Source organism: Dipodomys merriami, unplaced genomic scaffold (genome assembly GCF_024711535.1).
Source record: "Dipodomys merriami isolate MVZ:Mamm:240054 unplaced genomic scaffold, mDipMer1.0.p SCAF_42, whole genome shotgun sequence".
Taxonomy (NCBI): Eukaryota; Metazoa; Chordata; class Mammalia; order Rodentia; family Heteromyidae; genus Dipodomys; species Dipodomys merriami.
In genome coordinates this window covers 4,861,209-4,883,083 of record NW_027205826.1, presented here as the reverse complement: position 1 = coordinate 4,883,083, position 21,875 = coordinate 4,861,209, and the positions used below count along the sequence as shown (strand labels likewise).

The following is a 21,875-nucleotide window of genomic DNA, read 5'->3' as shown; positions in this document are numbered from 1 at the left end:
CACAAAGTAGGCTATTTGATTTGGTAGATTCCAACATCTGTCTATCTTTGCGACAGAGGAGGCAGAATAGAAACAGTAGGTATTTGAGTGGGTGGCATTGCAACCCAGGAGGAGGAGGAGCTTTCCCACTCGCGAAGCTTTCACTCAGGAACAGTCCTGGCCTAATTTCTCCAGGGCTCATCCTCGAGCACATAGGTAGCTACAGAAGCAACAGGCCTGCAGCTGTGAGGAAAGGTGACCTGACCAACTCCCACTGGTTCATTGGGACCTGGAGAGAGGTCTCTGGCTGGGACCAATTGCTCTCCACACGATGACCTGAACATCACAGACCCCCCCCCTTCCCCTTCCACTCCTCCCCCCCCCCGACTGCCCATCTGTGCTTTCAGAAATGTCCATTACATCTGATGCAAAATGCGACTAGTCCCGATAAAGCTCACCAGGACAGAGTCCTCTGTGTATGCTGACGGACCCCACTGAGCGCTCCCACCTGTGTCAGCCCAAGAGCCATTGTACACTGTTCAATTCCAGGGACAAGTGTCGGCAGGAGTAGTGCTTGGAATGGTTGAGAGCCTAAGTCTGAGTGAGCATCCTGGTTCTGCCACAAGAGCTCTTTGCCCTGAGCAGAGTACTACACAGGACCGCATTGGCCTCACCTGAGATGGGTCCTTGGCATCCAGATGATAAGGATAGTTTGAGGGTTGAGTGATACTTATAAAGCACTCCCCAGGTGTCAGGAAGAGGCTGAGATGACCATTATCCATAAGCCCATCCTTCCCCTCCCTTATTTCCTGTGTAGAGAGTAGATTTAAAAACAAAAACTGGAGAAGCACATGCCGGTGGAATGACAGGAGAGTCCCTGACCCTGGAGGCCTTCCAGGGAGAGAATGCAAGGTAAATCTTGAGACCTTGTCTAAGGGACATTTGGTTGCCTGCATTTGTTGTCACTTAGAGTAGCATCTTGTAGGCAGGAGTCCTGGGCCAGAGGAAAGTCCTCTTTGCTCCAGCTCTGAGATGCCCTATCTCAATTGAAAGCATTAAGCATTCTCTATCCTTCTCCTACTGAACACGAAGCCATCTGACCTAACTTGTTCATAATTAAATTTTTTAGCACATAATTACAAGATTAATGGATTAATTACAATTTATTTGTGAATCATTAATAGCATTACTCAAAAACATTTTTCCCTAAAGATTGTTTTGGGGTTGCTCAAGGCAAGATAATTAAAAGGACAGTTAAAAATGAAAAACACAGTCACCAGCGTAATTAAAGATAATCAAATAAAGCCTTAAGTTAAGTGAGCTAACCCTGACTCCTGCCGGGAAATCTGGTCGGATTCTTTATGCTGAATCTGACCTGCAGGTGCCAGGTTAACGAGCTATTTCTCTCCTAAGTGTTTTCCTGTCTTCGCTCTTTTCTGAACCAGCCGCCATTTGATGGTGAAGATGAAGACGAACTGTTTCAGTCTATAATGGAGCACAATGTTTCCTATCCCAAATCCTTGTCCAAGGAGGCTGTTTCCATCTGCAAAGGAGTAAGTCCATCTGAATTCTTCTTTTTTTTTTTTTCTGTCATGGATCAAGGGGCCTGACAGGGAAAGACTTTTTCAAAATTCTTTTTTTGAGGAAGGGCTTCATTATGTCACTCAGGCTGGTCTCAAACTTATAACCCTCTGTCTCCCAAGTGCTGAGAGCACAGCGTTTCCCATAGTTCTGAGTATAGACATGCCTCAAGTGCAGGCCACTCTGCTCTTGGGCACAGAGGGCAAGCATTGGTAATGTGGGCATTGGGGCACAAGGAAGGCAGAAACTAAACTGAACTCCCAACATCCCCTGGGGCTCAGGCCTACTCCCTTATGGAACTACACTTCTGTTTCTAGTCCATTTTGTAAAATTGTGGAGGGGGTCACCAGTTGTAACCACAGACCATTGGAAAGTTGGAGTCCCCACTAGTTCTAGTTCTAGGCCTCTAAAGTTAGTTGTTTTTTGTTTTTGTTTTTGTTTTCCCAGTCTTGGGGCTTAAACTCAGGGCCTGGGCTCTGTCCCTGAGCCTCTCTGTGTTCAAGGCTAGGGCTCTGCCACCTGAGCCACAGCACCACTTCCAGCTTTTTCTGTTTATGTGGTACAGGGCTTCATGCATGCTAGGCAAGCACTCTACCACTGAGCCACATTCCCAGCCCTAAAGTTAGTTCTTTATTAGTTGTTTCTCTCCCTCCACCCCAATTTTCTTTTTGGGGTCAGTCATGGAGCTTGAACTCTGGGCCTGGGCACTGTCCCTCACCTCTTCAGCTCAAGGCATGCACTCTATCACTCGAGCCACAGGGCCACTTCTGGTTTTTCTGGTGGTTAATTGGAGGTAAGAGTCTCACGGACATTCCTGTCTGGGCTGGCTTTGAACCGTTATCCTCAGATCTCTGCCTCCTGAGTAACTAGGATTACAGGCGTGAGCCACTGGCGCCGGGCTCTGACTGGTTTTTAATGGTTAACTTTTAGGTCATACGATTCTTTTCAGACTTAGTGAGATGGAGTGCAGCACACTCTTTCATGTTTTAAAGATAGTTCAGTCCTTTGGGAAGCATTTATCCTATGTTTTTAGGGCAGGGCGGTAGGCAGAGATGCTAATAGTGGACTGGCATCTCCCCTCCAAGCGTTCAGCATAGCCTCTGAATCCTGTACCAGGCATGGTGAAGCCAACTAGCCGCCTTCCTAGTTACTGTGTAGACTTTTCCAACCCATTGAGCCTTCAATGGATCCTTGTTTTTTTGTGCCAGTGCTAGGGATTGAACTCCCAGTGCTAGGGATTGAGCCTGGAAACAGTTCCTTAGCTATCGTCGCGCAAGGCTGGCCCTCTACCATTTGAGCCACGGCTCCATTTCTAACTTTTTTGTGGTTAATTGGAGATATAAGTCTCATGGACTTTCATGCTGGAGCTGGCTTTGAACCATCTTTACCTCTCCTGAGTAGCTAGGATTACAGGTATGAGCCACTGGTGCCAAGCTGATTGATTATATTTTGATCTGGGCAATGTGATGCTGTGTGCTGCTAGCCTGTGATGCTTTAAGTATACATAATTTTGTTGTTGCTGTTGTTATTGTTGTTGGTCGTGGGGCCTGAACTCTGGGCCTGGGCGCTGTCCCTCAGCTCTTCAGCTCAAGGCCAGCCCTCTACCACTTGAGCCACAGCACCACTTCCGGCTTTTTCTATTTATGTGGTGCTGAGGAATCGAACCCAGGGTCTCATGCATGTTAGGCAAGCACTCTACCACTGAGCCACCTTCCCAGCCCAAGTATACACAATTTTTAATGACATGTAGGTTGTTTTTTTTTTTTCAAGAAAGAAAAGCAGATTTACAAAGGTCTGAAAGAAGGAGATACGAAGATGTCTGTCTGATTTCTTCCTGTTCCATTTGCCATGGATTCCATTTTCTCCCTTTTTCTTACGGTGACCATAACTACAAAAAAAAAAGGCGTCAGTTGTGTGACTTTCTTGGTGACATCCTGACCGTGTCTGCGCTGCTGGTGTCCAGGCAGCCCCACCGCCCGAGCTAGAAGCTCAGCTGGACCAGGAGAAGCAAGGGGCTGGCTCTGGGAAGCTGCTATTAGCCACCTTCTCGTTCATTCTCCTTTCCAGCTGATGACCAAACACCCAGCCAAGCGGCTGGGCTGCGGGCCGGAGGGAGAGAGGGACGTGAGAGAACATGCCTTCTTCCGGAGGATCGACTGGGAGAAGCTGGAGAACAGGGAGATCCAGCCTCCGTTCAAGCCCAAAGTGGTGAGTCCTGAAGAGCAGAACCGTACACAGAGGCTCTCCCCAATCCCAGGTGTGCCCTTCCCTCCCTTCTTCCTGGAAACAGCAGACACGTGACCCTGGCTTTGGCAGGGTGGGGGAAAACAGGCAGGTACCAGCCCAGGATTGTGCTCCATGCTAGAGTCTGAGCAGTCAGTGTTCTTGCTGGCTTTGTAGAGTAAGGAGAAACAGAGGGACCTTGCATGCCCGTCACCCACAATAGGGCAGCCACGGAGAGCCCCAGACAGTTGCAGCCTGTGCTAGACAGGCACGAGACTCTGAGGACCTCACACCCTGCAAAGCTGATCTCTCAGATCTTGGGCACCGGCTTGCCCTAGGGATTGTGAAGCCCATCTAATGCACTGTTGGCTCCTGGGCAGGCCTGGACGCTGGCCCACACAGGCCTGGGTCTATAAGAAGTAAGCAGCAGCCATCAGTTCTGACCCTGCCAGCTTTATTCAGACCCTGCCCGTGTGGTTGCCACTCATTCTCCTTTATTTAATTAATACCATAGAGCAGGCCCTCTCCACTGCTCTACAAATATTAATTCGCTTCATTTCCCAGCAGCCCAGGGAGATGAGCATCACTGTCCCCAGGTTGCAGTTGAAAAACCTGAGGCACGGAGAGGCTGAGTAACTTGCTGGAGGATGCACAGCTAGTAGGTGGCAGAGTCCAGTCCTTTTCCACTGAACCATTGGTCTACCTCAGTGACAGCTTTACAGCTGATTCTGAGAGGTAGTAGTAACTCCTGTGTGCCTTTTTTTTTTTTTTTTGTCGGTTGTGGGTCTTGAACTCTGGGCCTGGGCGCTGTCCCTCAGCTCTGAAGCTCAAGGTGAGCACTCTACCACTTGAGCCACAGCGCCATGTCCAGTTTTCTGGCACTTCATTGGAGATACGAGTTTCATGGACTTTCCTGCCCGGGCTGGCTTTGAACTGCAATCCTCAGATCTCAGCCTCCTGAGTAGCTAGGATTACAAGCGTGAGCCACCGGCACCCCGCTATGTACCTTCTTAATATTTCCATCTCTAGAGATAGAGTGAATATCTTTAAGAGGCCACCCTTCTCCCTACTGGTTCAGCCTAACTGTATCTCCAATAGGTGTCCCGTGAGAGGCCAGGAGGACCCCTGGGGCAGCAGAATTACTGCCTGTGCCACACACACAGCTTTGTTCTAAGAGCAGCAACCTCCTTGTCAGCTCGTCCCGTGCATGCGCTGCTCCCAGAATAACAGTGGGTGACAAGCCCATTGGACTTTATTTTTCTAAGACATTTTTAGCACAGACCGAAGACAAACTAAAATTAATCAGGTCAGTTGACTTCCTTCTGAGTCATCCTTTCAAATAGGCCCTTCGATATCTGCCACCTCCCACCTTCTTCTTAGCCAGCCCTGGACCCCGGGTCCTCTCAGAAGACCCTCTTCTTCAGTGCATAAAGCCTGGCTCTCGGGTGTAGGGAGGGACTGGGCAGACTGAACAATGAAACTGCAGGTATCTGCAAAAAAAAGAATTAGCAAGTTTCTCTGTTCCCCCTGCCTTTCATATCTCTCATTGTCTCCTTAGAATGAGAAAGGTGAGCAATACCACCTTCAACACAGCTTGTTCTTCATAGAAACATAGAGATAAATATGGGCCCTGCTTTCAAGGTGGAGCAAGATGAATTCACTTGTCACTCCCTTTCCAAAAGAGACGGGGTGCAGCAAGGCTAACCATAATACGCACTTTCTTTTTCTCTTTTTATTCTCACCTGGACTTGGTTTTCAGATTCTTCCATTTTTAATGGGTGACACTCAAGCAGCCAAGAATGTGGGCTGTTCCATGTGGGTCACGGGAGCCGCTGGAAGCAGAGTGGTTCCCGTGGTAGACATCCGAGTAAGGCAGGAGCATCGTTTGATGATGTTTTATTCTGGGAGTGCTACTGGTTCCTTCATTCCTTGGTTGATTGGTTGGTTAGGGCTTTGGTTTGTTGGTTGTTTTGCTGGCTCGTTGGTCTGTTGGTTTGACTGAATGCTGGTTAAAATAAAAGGGAAGAATAGATTGCCTTTGGCTATCAAGGGGTGGGGGAAGGAAACCAAGCACATAAAAAGAAGCAGAAATTGTGCATGAAGTTTCTAGAATTGTGGAAAGTTATGCTTGGTCAGAGCCCTGGCCAGAGAACGGAACAGGAGAACAAACATCTGTTCACAAGAGATTGTTCTGCTAGAGAATCTGTGCAAAAGGAGGAAGGAGCCAGACAGAATGCAGGGCAGGAGCAGGGCGGCAAGGAGACACATCCGCGGAGGAAGTAAGAAGCAAGTGGACAAGACACGTCCGTTTGTCACAATGCAGAATCAAGTGAAAGACAAAGCCAAGAGTTCTGGGCCCTGGAAGGGCCTCAAACAGCCCTGAGGACTCACTTTCCCCCCATCCTTCCTCCATGCCAATCTCAGGCGAGGGGTACCTACAACAGCTCTGTCCATGTGACACACCATGCTGCAGTGGAAATACTAGATCAGTTCGTTGGTTAAACAGGACATGGACGACAGAGGAACACAACCTCAGACAAAGCTGCACACACTCTGCCATGAACTCAGCCAGTGGGAAAAATGGGCCAAGGACCAAAGCTGTGCTAGGATGTGGCTTTCCAGCTTTGTCGGTGAAGCGAGTTCCCTCTGGAGCTAATTGGAAAGTCAAAAGAGACTGCAGATAAATACAGAGCCCTGCCTGCTCAAAGGGCCAGTCTTGCTGCTTCAAAGACAGGCACACGATACTGGTCTCCCTGTGGCTACTGAAGACCACCTTGATAACATGGCTGCCAGAGAGCCTAGCTCAGAAGACTCTACCTCCAAGCAGCTTTCATCACTCTAGCTAAGGACTTTGTATGTCTTGGTGAGTCAGTTTACTGGGCTAAGAGCCCTTAGCCTGTTTTGCTCTTCCTACATGCATACTGCTTCTGGCTCCCATGGAATTCAGCCTTTGCTTATAGTGAAAGGTCAGATATAGGATGCTGACGACTTGCTTGCTGCTTCTGGTGATCTAATATGTCCTAGAAGCCAGGTTATGTTGGCTTAGGCCTGTAATCCTAACTACTCAGGAGGTTAAGATCTGAGGACCACGATTTGAAATCAGCCTGAACAGAAAAGTCCAAGAGACTCTTACCTCCAATTAATCACCTAAAAGCTGGAAGCAGAGGTACAACTCAAAGAATGGAGGTAGCCTTGTGTGAAGAAAGTCAAGCAGGAGCATGAGACCCTAAGTTCAAGCCATAGTTCTCTCTCTCTCTTTTTCTCTCTCTCTCCTTCTCTCTCTTTCTCTCTCTCTCTCACACACACACAGATAATTTGTACTAGAAAAATCAAGAGTCTACCATCTTTATTTGGTTTTATTTTTTTATTTTCCTTTTGAATCTTTAAAGAAAGATTATTCCAAAGCTGCGTACCAATGGCTCATGTCTGTAATCTCTGGTGGCTGAGATCTGAGGATCTTGGTTTAAAGCCATCCTGGGGAGGAAAGTCCATGAGACTCTTGTCTCCAATTAACCCCAAAAAACAGAAGTAGAGGCATGGCTTAAGTGGTAGAGCACCAGCCTTGAATAGAATAGCTCAAGAATTACGCCCAGACTGTGAGTTCAAGTCCCTTGGCCAGCAACAACAAGAACAAAAAAAGTTGTTCCGGAATCACTGACCTCCCAAGGAAGGGTAGAGGTATTATATAATTGGACAGCCACAGTTCTTATCAAGAGGAACTGAGGTTTCTGTAGTGTGCAATGTGCTTATCATCTTTCAGATGCCAAAGTGACATTGGAGAAATTAAAATGTGAGATACCCATTGCACAAAGATGCTTGATGGTGCTGTGATCCATCAGGAGGCTGTGCACAGGATTGTCTGTCTCCTGATGACATGAAAGCCAGGTCTGCAGTGCAGCTCGGGCCTACGGCCTGGATTCTGTGTAAGGTCACACGCAGGGGAGAGCAGAGGAGGGAAGAACAGACGTCAAGTATGCCTCACCAGACAAATCTGGAGGCTTAGACGTCTGTCCTGCAGCGGCCAGTGGCGGGACAGACCTGCCCGGGGTAGCGCCATGTTTGTCCCGAGAGGTTGACTCTGTGCCATCGTGAAGACAGATGACTTTCTGGAAGACAAGACAATCACTCGACGGGGTAGAGCCTTCCACGTGCTGCTTGATTTTATCAAAAGCAAAGGTGAAACCAGACAGCCGTGCTGTCCTGTCCTAGAGATGAAGCAACCACAAGCAAGCTGGAGCAGACACCTCTCAAAGCAACATGGTGGGAGAGGGCCCTGCTCCACAGACGAAGAGCACAGGCCAGGCTCCAGCAGAGGTCCTTGCGGCAAACTTGAGCCATGAAAAGGAGGCCCATTTATCTTCCCAGGACTCCGTGCAGGAAGACGGTGTTTTTAAGCAGGATGTCACCCCTGGTCCATCTTCATTCTCAGGAGAAGAAGTGAGAGTATTCACCTGTCTCCCACAGTATCAGAGAGGCGCGAAGGTACCACGTGCATGCATGGCCATCTGACCCTCACCCTGGGAAGGACAGCTCTTTCTTTCTGTTTGCACCGAGGTTCTGATCAGTGTTACTTTGACCTTTGTAGACTTTTATCCTGATTCATTATTCGTGGTGAAGCCAATAGGCTAAGAACAGCCTTCAAATGCCCATCACCCTGCCTGGGATGAGGAACAGTTTGTACAGCTACTGGAAGTGGTGAAATGAATGGATGTTTTCCCCTGAATTCTATCCATTGATAGTAGGGAGTGGTCACAGCCAAGCCAGAAGCAATTTCTGGATGCTACTGGTTATTGGAAAGGAGAAATCCATCTAGAAAGCTAACACCTAGAAATACTCCACAGCCCACAGTAGGCAGAGCATGTGGAAAATGGGCCTGTCTTTCATAAGAGCTGTTTCTTAGGGAAACATCCTAACTCTCTTTTTTATTTAATGTTTTTTTATTGTGAAAATACTGAAACGAGGGGTTACAATTACATGGGCAAGATAATGAGTACATTTCTTATCAAGCATTGTAGCCTCCTCCTTTGTTTCCCCTTCCCATCCCTTCCCATTCTCCCTCTGCCCCTCCATCCAAACCTTCCCCCCCCCCAACATCCTATCTCTTAAGGAGAGATGGGAGACATAGGAAGAAGATAGAATGATGACTTCATCGGGGCTTTGCCATCTCTGCAGCAAGACTCACACAGAATAAGAACATGGAGAATGAGACAGGGCAGGACCTCCCCAGTGAGAGCCTCAATTCAGAGGCTCCTCTGTAGCTTGCTTAGAGTGTCATTACCAAAGCTGATGCCATTCTTTTTCTTTAAAAAAAAAAAAAAAAAAAAAAAAGGAATTAAGTTCTAGTGTCACATCATACTTGTAAACCAGTTGGGAAAATACTATAAAGAACTTCTATATTCCCTACCCACAACCTCTGAATGTTAACATTTTATCATGTTTGTACTGTTCTTTTTCTATTCTTTCTAACTGCCTATGGGCACCACACACACACACACACACACACACACACACACACACACACACACACACACACACACACACACACACACACACACACACACACACACACACACACACACACACACAACTTTTCTGAACCACTTGAGAGTAAGTTGAAGATGTAATGCTTCCTTAGGCCCAAATCCTATGTATGTTTCCTAAACATCAGGACATCTCATGGTACAATTACTCTCATGGAACAATTACTCTGCCAAGTTAATTATACAGAACCACAGCTACCCAGGATAGGGGGAGGGGCCTGCAGTGACTGTCTGCCTCATAAGGTACCACGGCCACATCTAATCAGTTCTCGAGTGGCAGACAGATTTGTTCTCTTGGCCTTTCCCTTGAGTTCGCAACAGTAATGCTAGCTAATTAAAATTGAGATTCTCAAGACTTAGGGGAGCTTTGCTGACATTATACAACACTAACCAGCCATGGAGATGAGAAGCAATCACATCATGGTCCATTTGGGTTTGATTTAAGCCTTTAAGCAGTCTAGGATTTCATCTTTTACTTGATGAATTAGAAGCAAGCTGTTTTCTTCACTTTGATAATTACTCTCCCAGAATACTTTTCTCCTTGGAAGAGAAACTGGAAGAAATGAGACATTGTAAATAATAATCAATATAAATAAATAGTATTATTGCAAACTTCAGTGATAAGGGCTGGTATTAATTACAGACCCTGCCCGCCTCAGCCATGTGAACTGATACGTGCTTGCCTTGGGGAGTAAGGGTCCCCAACAATGATGGTTATTATACTGTTCTTAGAAAGGGGCCTAGATTGCTGAAGCCGGCCATTAACACAAAGAAAGTCCAAATGGAGCACATGATTTCTTTCTATAGAAATAATTTCTGTATTTCATTTTTTTAAAGAAAAAGAATGGTATCAATTTTGATAGCAAAACCATCATGACACTTCAGCGTGATTTCTTTCTATAGGAATAATAAGCCAGAACCTTTCCCCTCTTGCATACATAGCTCTCACACCTACAAGAACACACTCACTTAATGCAGTCTTATATCCTGTGTCTATCAGCAAAAGCCAGGCTCTCTGAACAACATTTGCCATTTCCATGGGTACAAACAGGATATTTAATGGTGTCCAGCAAACCAAAGCCCTTCTCCAGGCCCTGACCAACGGGGGATGTTAGCAGGAAGTGGAGTCTCAATCACTTTAAAAATCATATTATTATTATTATTGAAACATTATCTCTACATAGTCATAGAAACCATTAAGCAATGGGAAATGGTATAGAAGAGGCCAGGCCTCATGGATATTTGGGGAGGCAGAGATCTAGAGGATCACAGCTCAAGGCCAGCCTGGGCCAAGAGTTAGTGAGACTCTATACCAACAAATAAGCTAGGTGTGGTAGTTCACATTGGTGATCCCAGCATAAATAGTTTGAGGATTACAGTCTGAGGTCAAACTTGGGTCAAAAACAAACCAAAAAGACAGAGATCTTATCTGAAAAATAATGAAAGTAAAAAGGGCTAGGAAGGGGGCTCATGTGGTAAAGTTACTACCTAGTTTGTGGGTGATATTACAGAGAGAGAAACAGGCAGAGAGACAAAGAGACAGAGACAGAAAGAGGAAGACAAGGACAGAGACAAAGAGAGAAGATAAAAGGAAAGCTATCTCCTCCCCTCCCCAATGACTATTCAAAATCTTCCAGAAAAAAGTACATGGATGTGCAAACACACACTTAGGTCTGGAGTTGTGTTTCACAATGGTAGAGCACTTACCTACATGCATGAGGCCCAGGTGCAGCCCCCCATACCGCAAACATAGGAGGTTGCGCCCTGGTTTTCCACCTGTGTCTTTCCCATGATGATAACCAGAGGACCCCCCCACCCTCCACCCCCGTCCCCATCCTCTCCGGCGGGACCATGGCTCTTCACCCAGCCATTCCCAATTCTTGAGGTCCAAGGCCAGGAACTGACTGTTCTCCAAACCCTCTCCTCTGTCCGTTCCTGTTCTCCAGACTATCTGTACCAAAATGCACTGGCTTCAGTGGGCATCCAGGTCCTCGGTGAGCACGTTTCCAGAACCTTGGGTGACTAAACGAGCAAACTAACCTCACTCTGTAACCCTTAACCGTGTGCTCCTGCTTGCGTGGGTCCCGCACGGAGACCATTCCCTGAGCATGCTGAGCCCCCTGGAGAGGTCAGAGTGGGGGCCAAGGCCCTCACTGGGGGGCTCTGTGGAGGAGAGCAGCAAGGGCAGGCTACATGCACCAGCTCGTTTCTGCTGTTGGTTATTTAAGAGGACAGTAGGTAATCCTGCCCTAGGGAGCTGTGTGCAGAGACAGGGCTGATGCTCCCACTAACGCCCCCACTACACCGCACGGTGCACTTCCCCAGAACCGGGGCCTGAAGCACCTGTGAGGGTTCCTCTGCTACCCAGGACACCCCGCCCCATCCGGTGTCACTAGGAGAACCTCCCTGCCGCTCTGTTTCGCTTTTTCTGTACGTTTACCCCGATTCTTTAGGCTTCATTAGTTCTACACTCTGCCCACTCTCCTGCTTTTGTTCGGTTTTGCATTCTTTTTAATGGCCATTATCTGAGCTACTCGGGTTCCCGTGCCAGCGCCAGTGAGGTTGTATTCTCCAAGACTAAGGCATGGTGGCAGAGGGCGGGGCTGAGAACAGGACGGGTACAGCCTGTGCCTGGCAGCCTTTCACAGGTAAGCATCCCAGGCCAGAACCCACGCTCTGTAGCCCAGCAGGGTCTCTTCCCTGCGCCCTGGCAGGGAATGCAAGGCCTTGGATGTGGTCCACCCACCACACAGGATGTGTCTGCATCATTCCATGCTCTGAGCATCCTTACCAAGCCTGAGTTCTCCTGAGTGCCTTTTGTGCATTGATGGATTTACCAAATTGGCGAGGATGTCAAAATGACACAGGTGTCCATTCTTTAATCCAGACAGGAGGAAGGTGAGGTGGATTATTCATAGCATTGTTTTTCATCCTTCAAACATAGATTCGCTGCCTCTGACTTGTCAAGCACTTGCTATGTGTGTTGTACCTGAGACCTCTCTCCTGACACATCATTTAGAAAGGCCTCCCATGTTACTTCATAACAGTCCTGGAAGGTGTGTGGTCAATATCTACAAGTAGATGCCATGGCTTTCCCAAAACTATGGCCTGGGGCTTTAGACCTCTCTGAGCTGGCCTCTTCTCCTTCTTGGCTCCTGTCTTCCCTCAAGTGTCATGGATGCACAGTGAGCACAAAATACCATCTGGTGCTAGACCACCTTGCCTGGCTCTGTCAGATCTGTCCTGCCTTTTGCTGCCCTTTTCTCTTCCACTCTTGCCCCATGCATCATATCCCCACTGGCAGAAGCCTCAACTGGTAAAAGGTACAGGTAGAGTTGGGAGTTGAAGGCTGGGTATGCCCATCCTAGGGGTTTGCTCACAACCCATTTTAGCTGTTTTGTGTGCTTGATGGCCTAGAGCTCTCAGAGACACAGGTGTCCGGCTATCGGGTTGTCACAGACAGCCACCATTGCCGGAGAGGTTGTGAGGACCTCTGCCATCGTTTCTTCACTTACCCACAGGTCCTACCAGGTGATCCCTTGACCCTTTTGTCTCCGTGCCTCTTCTTGCTTCCTACTCCAATCCAAATAGTCCCCGAAGCTCACTCTCCACCAAGCTGATGGTGGCAGGTTTGGATCCTCGGTGACGGCAGACCCGTTCCTGTATTGAGAATGCAATGGCTCTTGAGTCTCTTGTCTGTCTTTTCCCAAGGATCTAGGGAGCTCTGGGTTTCATGATCCTCTCCTGAGCTTGGTGGTGGTGATGGTGTTATCTGTAAAAACAAGTAGTTCAACACCTCCTCCAACGTTGCCTGGAGGAGATTATCTACCTCTGGATCTACTTTTGCTAAGAAGTGTGGAAAGAAGGCTGATTTTTTAAAACATTGAGCAACACTTCATAGTAGAAAAATAAGCAGTTTGTTTATGGGAGTGGACTTGGAGGAATCGTGCTTCTCCTGTTCCTATGTGAGGGGCAGGGACTCCTGTCCTCTCTGATCTTCCTCAGATTAAAGCAACCTTCTCAAACTCATCTGAACCTCAGACTCAACCCCCAGGCTTTCCATGACTTCCCGCTGTGCATCTTGCTAACCTACGTGAACAGCCCCTTTGTCCCATGGTTGATGTCTGAACATTAGTGATTTCGTTTTTACTCTTTGTCCTTATATTGTCCTTGCCTCTGGTCTCTCTTCCTAAGTGAGCCAGTGTAAGAAATACTTCCTTTTGCCAAAATGTGACTTCTCTGTCTGAGTCAGGGAAAATTCCAAGGAAATTTAGAGTGAGAAAGGAGAGGAAAGTGTTTCCAGTTTTGAGTCTAACGTCGTCACATTACCATTCAGTGTGATCACAGAGCGTAGATGAGATTGGTCTGGGCTCCATGATTTCTCCTTAGTTAGCTCTGCTGTCATGAGCACAGTCATGGCATGAGGCTTCCACCAAACAGGTTTGTTTCCCCTTCGTTACAATACTCAGCTCTATAAGCCATGGAAGCCCTTAGGGACCTTCTTGGGACCTCAGCTGTGGAACTTGTCCTCCAAGAATCCATCCCTATCCTCCCCCCTTTTTCAACCTTCAAGAACTCTCCTCTTGGAGAGTTCTCTTGGTTTTGCTCTCCTCTTGGTATTCTCATTTTTCCTTTGGCAGTAAAGCCATGGCTTTTGGAAACTTTCCCAGTGGAAACTGATTTGTGAGTGCCATAAAGACAGGATTCAAAGGAAAGGGTCACGCCCGTGCAGTCTTTTCACAGAACCACATCAATACAGCCAAAGCTACCCAAGTGGATGTCTAGCCAGAGCAGAGAGAACATTCTACCTTAGCTAGTTATGACCTTCCTTATAGGGCAATACGTTATTTTGTTGTTGTTCTTCTTCCCATAAATTCCCCTTGTTCTTTGTGTTGTTGATGAGTATCCAGAGAAACACGAATGATGTCGCATTTGGGAGGCACTTGGCCCTGTCTCTAGGAGTGCCAACACTTGCATCCTTCCAGGCAATGGACATCCATTCATCGGGTGCTGAAACTTGAGGATATGTTTGCTTACACTGCTCTTGCTTTGTGCTCTCTTCACATGTGGCTGCCTCTTCCCAGTTTCCTTTGTTTGGCCCTCACCTTCACCTTCACACTGACCTGAGGATGGGACGATCCTCACATAGCAGTCTGGATCTGTCCCAGAGTCTCCAACAGCAGCACAATCGACATTTTGAGCCAATAATTCCTTGAGAGGGAGTGTTGTCCTGTGCACGTTAGGATTTTTATGAGCGTCTCTGATCTCTATCCATTAAGTGCCAGGAGCACCCCTGACCCAAGTCATGACAGTAAAAAAAACAGATCCCATGAGGGCCAAATATTCCCACTGGTATACTGAAAAGAGGGCTATTTCTGTAGCTCTTCATCATCAGAGCAGTACCTGAGTATGACACCCAGGGGAGATTGGTTTCCATTTGCTTGTTTATCTAAGTGATGAATCAAATACAGACTCCTAGTTAAGTCCTGGGAAGAAACATTGCACCCTTATTTATTTCACGAAGAGCTTTTCCAGTGGTTCAGAAGTGCCTTGCATGAGGGGTGATGTGAAATTAGGCTCTGCTTCTGCTGCCTTTGCTTTGAAGTGCTTTGTGCTCCTCAAGGAAAAGCATCATGGAAACCTGGAGTATCAGAGTGGATGCTTTGCTGTCCCCATGCTGGGAGACAGGACTGGTGGGCCTCCACAGAATGTGGGACCCCACACCCCTAATTCCTGCTGCTCACTGCCCCCCCACACACACACCCATTCACTATAGTGTGAAGTGTCCTCAAGTTCAGAGTGGATGGTTGAATCATAAAATAACTCAGAAAGGAAAGCTGTGGTCTATGAAGACCTTACGTTGAATTCTGGACATGCTTTTCAACTCAACAGGTTCTTAGGAAAAAGTTGTGTTTGATGAAAAGAAGGTGGGCAAGTGATGATAAAACTTGGAAACTCTAGAAACTTCTAGAAGCCATAGAAAGGAGGTGAAAGAAGAGACCAGCAAGCATAGCCTGGATATAGACCTGGTCTTCTATAAAAACAGGCACGGCAATGTGTATTGAACCCTGACCAGGTGCTAGCCTCTGCATGAAGTGGCGTGTTTAACCTTCCTAACATAAGCCTTGGAAGGAGATAACGCTATTCTCCCTGCTTTTCTGATGAGAATATTGGGTGGGCTGCACTGCTCAGATGACCTAGAGCTGTCCTCTGTTACAAATCCAAGAATGCCTGGCAGGGTTCATATTATGCAAACTCAGAATTAGTACCTTTTGTCCCTATAGTGTTAGCAGCAGGTAAAGGGGCAATAATCTGTTCTAAGACCAAAGTTATTATTAGTAATGCCAATAGAACTTGCAGGTTTCTTGTCTCAGAGTCACCCTGGGGTCCTAGAGACTTTGATATGCCATAGCCCTTCTGGGTGGCTGGAAAAAGTAGCAGTGCTACTTCACAGCTGTATACGGTATTTCTAAGAGTGTCACAGGCAGCTCTGCCAGAAGCCGTCATTTGCACAGAGTTCTCTATGGAGCCTCAGGGATAGTAATATTCAAAGCAGACAGCAGGCTTTACAATTTCTCCCCAGCCACACCGGAGCACCTGTGCAAACCCCCTCCAGCCTGAGATCACCCTGCAAATGAGCTCCATGTTGACCTGTCTGCCAGTTGAGTAGCTCTCTCTAGATGTCCAGAATTGCAGCTGGGCCTGGGAGCTGTTTCCACCCTTGCCACCATACTTACCCAGTATTGTTCAGAGATCCCGGTTGGATGGCAAAGATATACCATTTTTGCTTTGTGACAGATTTTATTGCAAAGAAGTAAAATTGGGCAGTAACCCCACCCTCTCAGTTTTGGGGGGGGGGCCTGAAATCCCAGCCAACAATTTGGCCTTTTCAACATGGAGCGATGACCATAGCCCTGTGCGTGCAACATTCATGTGCATAGCTCTGCTTGCTCAGTGAGGAGAAAGCGAAGTGAAAAGGGCTTGTCTCCCCACGGCTACCTTCTTGCCAACAGTGAATCTCCATCTGAAGTTTTCATTCTGAGGGTATGCGAATATTTACCACGGAGCCCCTGTGTTGTTTGCTGTGCCTGGCTTCTGATTCCAATAGGCCTGCAAGTCTTCCAAGATTCTTCCCGGCCTAACCTGTCCCAATTTCCCCAGCCACGCCCTTCCTCACCAAGTGCTCTCAGAGAGCTGCTCCCTATGGTTTAGAATATTTACTGAACTCTCTTTTTTTTTTTTTCTTTCTCTACAGTGTGGCAAAGGAGCAGAAAACTTTGACAAATTCTTCACACGCGGGCAACCTGTCTTAACACCGCCAGATCAGCTGGTCATTGCTAACATAGACCAGTCTGATTTCGAAGGGTTCTCATATGTTAACCCCCAGTTTGTGCACCCTATCTTGCAAAGTGCAGTATGAAACTCACGTGAAAGCAAACATTTCCCTACCCCTCAGCTTCCCCAGCAGTGGGGAAAGATCCTTGACCCTAACATTTTTAAGGCCACGGCCTTATGTCTTACTCCACATGGAGGCCTGAAAATTGTAGAGTAATTAGTCTACATGTGATCAACTTTTCAGGGTCTCTCTCTTACAATCAAGAACATTATCTTAGTGGAAGATGACATAATGTACAGTGTCCAGTTTAATTATGTAGATGTCACATCTGACTATAGATTAACCTTTCCTAGAAAATGAGACTCTTACCCCCTTTTTGGTACGATTTGATATATTCTCTATCTGTGGATTTTCACCATCAGGCTCCCCAAACCAGAGATGTTGAAGTAAACCTGCCCTCGTCCAATGGACTAGAAACTTCTCCAACCCACAAAACCTTTGGAATGAAAGAGTGGGGAGCCCAGAGCATGAGCAAAGAGGGATTGGGGATGGGAAAAGCTTCAAGATACCCACTGCTTCTGTTCTTTATGTCAATGGAAAGTCCCGTGAATCTGAGAGACCAGGATGGACCTAATCACTGTTCTCAAACATCATAATGAAACCATAATCCAGTGGTTTAAAAAAAAAAAGCAAGAGAACTTCAGATGAGTGTTATTGGGTGACACTGTCATCTGTTACCCTATCTGGTTGATAACTGTCTCAATATTTGCATTCTTTTTAAGAGGCCAAATCATTTAAGGACTTTTCTAAATGAACCGGTGAAATCATTTCAGATCAAGGAAAGAACCCAATGTGTATGTATGTTCATTTTAATCTCTGGGAGATTATTCTTCAATCCAGGGTGCCATTAGTAACCATGCCACCACCCACGAGTGTCGTTAGCCAACCCCCATCCCCACACACAATATTTTGCTACCTATGTTGTTTCCCTTTCTAAGAAGCTGATGTGTACGTCCCCATCCCCTTTTGTACTTATTTATTTAATAAGCTGCAGTGTCGTTTATGAAAGTACGATGTACAGTAACTTAAAGCATTGACTCTAGCATCTGTCCCCATTGGTTAATTTGCCTCCTTTCTCTAGCCCTTGATATCCACTTAGGGATGAAATAATACAATGTGGTTCCCACTACCAGCTCCTATTGAAAGACATACACAGAGCTGTACACTTGAGACACTTGGATACTCATCAGCTCAAGGATGTTTTCTTGCTAGAAGAATCTTAATATTTGCAAATGCATCATGCAATGGATTTTGCATGTTTATAATAAACCTTAATAACAAGTGAATCTATATTATTGATATAATGACTTCAAATATAAAGAGTATTATAATAATTTTATAAGACACAATTGTGCTATATTTGTGAAGGTTCAGGTTTCCAATCTACTATTATGATTAAGTTTTAGCTTAATATTTGCTGCTGTGCTTTCTCTTCCCCTCCCCCCAGCACTGTATCAGATATATTAATTTTTTAATGTAGATCTAATTTCAAAAATGAATGACTATTTTACATGTTTAATTAGGCTTTTACTATATATGTGTATATGTGTGTGTGTATATATATATATATATATATATATGATTCTACCTGCAAACCAAAATTTTGTTTGTGGGGATTATTTTTGAGAAGAGACTCTCTTAGCTTCTTAATGTCATTCTCCATTTGAGTTCCTCCATCACTCTTCCTCCTGGGAATTCTAACATGTCTGGTATGTTTGTGAACATGTATGGTATTGTTACAGCATCTGGGGGGGGGAGGAGAGAAAGAGTTGTTCTTGCTCAGCTTGTGACTGTTGGAGACTCTGTCTCAGGGAAGAGGACTGGGGGATTCCCTTCTTGTTCTGTGTACTTGAACACAGCAGAAGCACACGATCCATCTTGCTGTCCCACTGTTTGCTCTAGCACATGCACACACATATTTCATGAGACACGCTGTATGTCAGTCCCTGAAACACAGCCATTCTCTACAGCAACCCACAGACTTTCTTCATAGTATTCAGATCTCCTGTCACTAAAATTGGCCATGCCAGTCTTGTGATGAGCACTAATTTGGCAACACCCCCTTCCCAGTGCAGGTTCCTAGGAGGAGCTAGGCCTCCAAGTGAAAAGTCACTATCTGTCCTTCTAGCAAGCTGCTCTGTTCCCTTCCCCAAAGCCCCACCAAGTTAAGTTCTTCTCAGTGTCACTCTCGGGCTGTTTGCCTGAAGTTCACATAACATAGAACCATCGAAGGTCTTTGAGGCGAGAAGCACAGAGGTATTGGAAGGTGAAGTAGGGAATGAGCCAGACCAGAACAGAGTGGTTTCTTCTGCCATATTTGAGCAACTCTAGACTTCTAAATTCAAAAAGGGTTCATTTACTGGTTGCTCAAGTGCTACTTGTCACCGCACATTCTGGGGATATGTCCACATCAGAACACCACATTTGGTGGGACAGTAAAGAACCTGACTTAGAGAATGAACCTAGGGGACAAATGGGCTATTCTCTTGCCCCAGATGAACCAGGAACAGCGCTGGTCCCCAACTGAGGAGCGAAGTGAACCAAACCCCAGAAGAGCACCTGGGTTTGTGGACCACTTGTCGCAGTATGTCCAGCTTGTTTCAAGCAAGCTGCAGTCTTGGGTTTTGTATTGGTTTATATGGGGAGTGGGGAGCAGTTTGACAGCCAACACAGAGTTCCAAGTTCCTAGGAAACAAATTCTCCCGTTCAGTGGCCTGTATCCTAAGAGAATGTGAAACAACATTTTCAAAGAAATGACCCTTCATGAGGAACAGCAGACTCAAGGGACAGACTATGGGGGAGGAAATGGTTAAAAATAAATAAATAAATATTTAAAAACGGGGCCTGAGGAAGTATTCCTATTGTAGCCTACTTTGTGCATTGCCGACCATGAAATTTAAACTAAGGCTGATGATTTAAAGCTCTAAGACAGTTACTGCTGCATGGCTAACATGTGCATTACCATTCTCCACCATTCTCCATACAATTGATGGACAACATTCTGTACCACTGCCTCCACTCCAAGGGCCTGGTGGGAAATGGAGGGGCCAGAAAAGGACTGCTGGTTGAATTTCAGCAGCTATGTGGGAGGTTGGCAGCAGGAGCTTTAGCCTCAAAGATTCATTCTCTGGGAAACTGTAGGAATACCTGCAACTGACCACAGCCTGCATTGCTCGGGCCTGTGGAGGAGAATCTAACACAATCCGAGTCTCCACAGGACCCCTTAGGCTGTGACCCAGAAAGACCATTCAGAATGTTTTGTGTTATTTTTCCACTGGAAGATGGCCAGTGCTCAGCTGCAGAGCCTCCCTCCATGGCTAGAGGCCAGTGGGCTGACAGCCCTGCTATGGGCAGTCCATCTAGAGACGTCTAGTGCTTGATTTGAATGGAAGTTGCTGAATTGTGCTGCCAGGTGCAGTGCCCAAGAGGTTAATGGAAGACCCAACTCAGGCAGGAACTGATGCAGAAGGTAGATGGGTAACCCTAGGAACCAAGATGGTTGATCCTTTATACATCCAACATGGAGTCCTACAGCCTAGTTGAAGCTGATTACATTCTGCCTTTCTTAATGAAATATATTAGACTTTTCTTTGCAAATCTTGGTAGAAAATTCGGGAAGCTCAAGAGCTCTCTGGAAGTTTAGCCCAGGAATATTGGTGGATAAACACCAAGGATTGCCAATCACTTCTGTGAACTAAAAGCTATAACTGATGCTGGTGACTTGCTGGTTGAGAGTAGTATCCTCATGAAAGCCACCCATTGACATGCCAAGAAGAGAGAGGTGGGCGTCAGACAGGAAAGAGAAGAATAGGATATTGTTGCATTGGGAGGAATGTAGCAGTAGGGAGATAAGGCTGTGACATTTCAGAACCTTTGCATGGGAGGCCATTGGTGCAAATGGAAGTCACCATCTGCTGGTCTGCAAGAGAGTGGCTTTTGCCAGGGACACAGTCTTGCTGCTCCTCAGAAAACACCAACCAAAGGCAACAACAGTCATCAGCTTCTCAACAACTGTGAGAAGCCCTGTTCCTCTCTCACTGCAAATGACTCACAGTTATCTGCGACAAGCCAGACCATCCACCAAACCCTGGAAGCCCAAAGTTTCTTCTCTTTTCTCTCTGTGGCCTCCTGCTGAGAAGTATGGCAGCTGAGGATTGGTAGATGGATGGATGGTTGGATGGTTGGATGGATGGATGGATGGATGGATGGATGGATGGATGGATGGATGGATGGGTGGGTGGGTGGGTGGATGGATGGATGGATGGGTGGGTGGGTGGGTGGATGGATGGATGGGTAAGTGGGTGAATGAGTAGATAGAAGGGTGGGTGAGTGGGTAGAGGAGTGGATGGACAGATGGATAGGTGGATGGATGGATAAGTCACAAAACAACCAACATCAAAGTTGCCACCAGCATCTGTGAGCAGGGGAAATAGGCGTTTTCCTGGGCTTTCAATGAAAGTCTTGTGAAAACCTCGCATCTGACACCATCTGACAGTCATTTTCACACCTTGGCCAGCCTATTTCTTCTGTGCATATCACACGTCTCCTGTTTTGTTTTCATAGTCTGCAAAGGCAGGGGACCTGTTTCCCCACTGAGCAAGCTGCATGACCATGATCATGAGATGGACAGAGTAAGGGGCCGGACAGTATGATGCCCAAGAGAGTTACAGGTACCGTGAGGGGTGACCATGGTAGGGGAGGAAAAGGACATTCTGGTACTTGTGGATGACATGCTGGCTTGACAAGGAGCATTGGGAAATTTTTTTTATGGTTTTCCTTAAGCCGCTTGAGCCTCCAGTTATGAAACACTCCGAACTGCCAGCGTTCTTGTCAGGTCCTGTTTGAGCTGATGCGGCAGACCTAGGGAACATGAGCACATTTCTGCTGTTAAAAAAAAAAAAGTTCTAGAAAGTTGCAAAAAGCTGTCTGGGTTCCATGTGAGTAAAGTCAGTTATATAGAACGGATGTGAATTCCAGTGCAGTTCATCTGATCATGGCGAGGTTAGGGAAGATTAAAACCACGCACAGCTGGGACCCCTGGGCCTCCCATCTGTGGATTCCGTGCTTCCCTAATAATCACGGCAGTCGCTCTCAGCCACCAAACAGACTTACCATGAGCTGACATTCCAGCCCACAAGTCCCAAAGACTTTTCTTA

The 21,875-nt window shown here is 46.6% G+C and overlaps 1 protein-coding gene across 1 annotated transcript in view; it reads left to right on the top strand.

Annotated features, from left to right (window-relative positions):
* Prkca (protein kinase C alpha) overlaps positions 1-20,953 on the top strand; it is a 386,397-nt gene extending 365,444 nt beyond the window's left edge. The window contains exons 15-17 of the mRNA XM_069993120.1: positions 1,425-1,532; positions 3,628-3,768; positions 16,579-20,953. Of these exons, the coding sequence (XP_069849221.1) occupies positions 1,425-1,532; positions 3,628-3,768; positions 16,579-16,743 (414 nt within the window). The 3' untranslated portion in view covers positions 16,744-20,953. The remainder of the gene's footprint in view (positions 1-1,424; positions 1,533-3,627; positions 3,769-16,578) is intronic.
* The last annotated feature ends 922 nt before the right edge of the window (positions 20,954-21,875 follow it).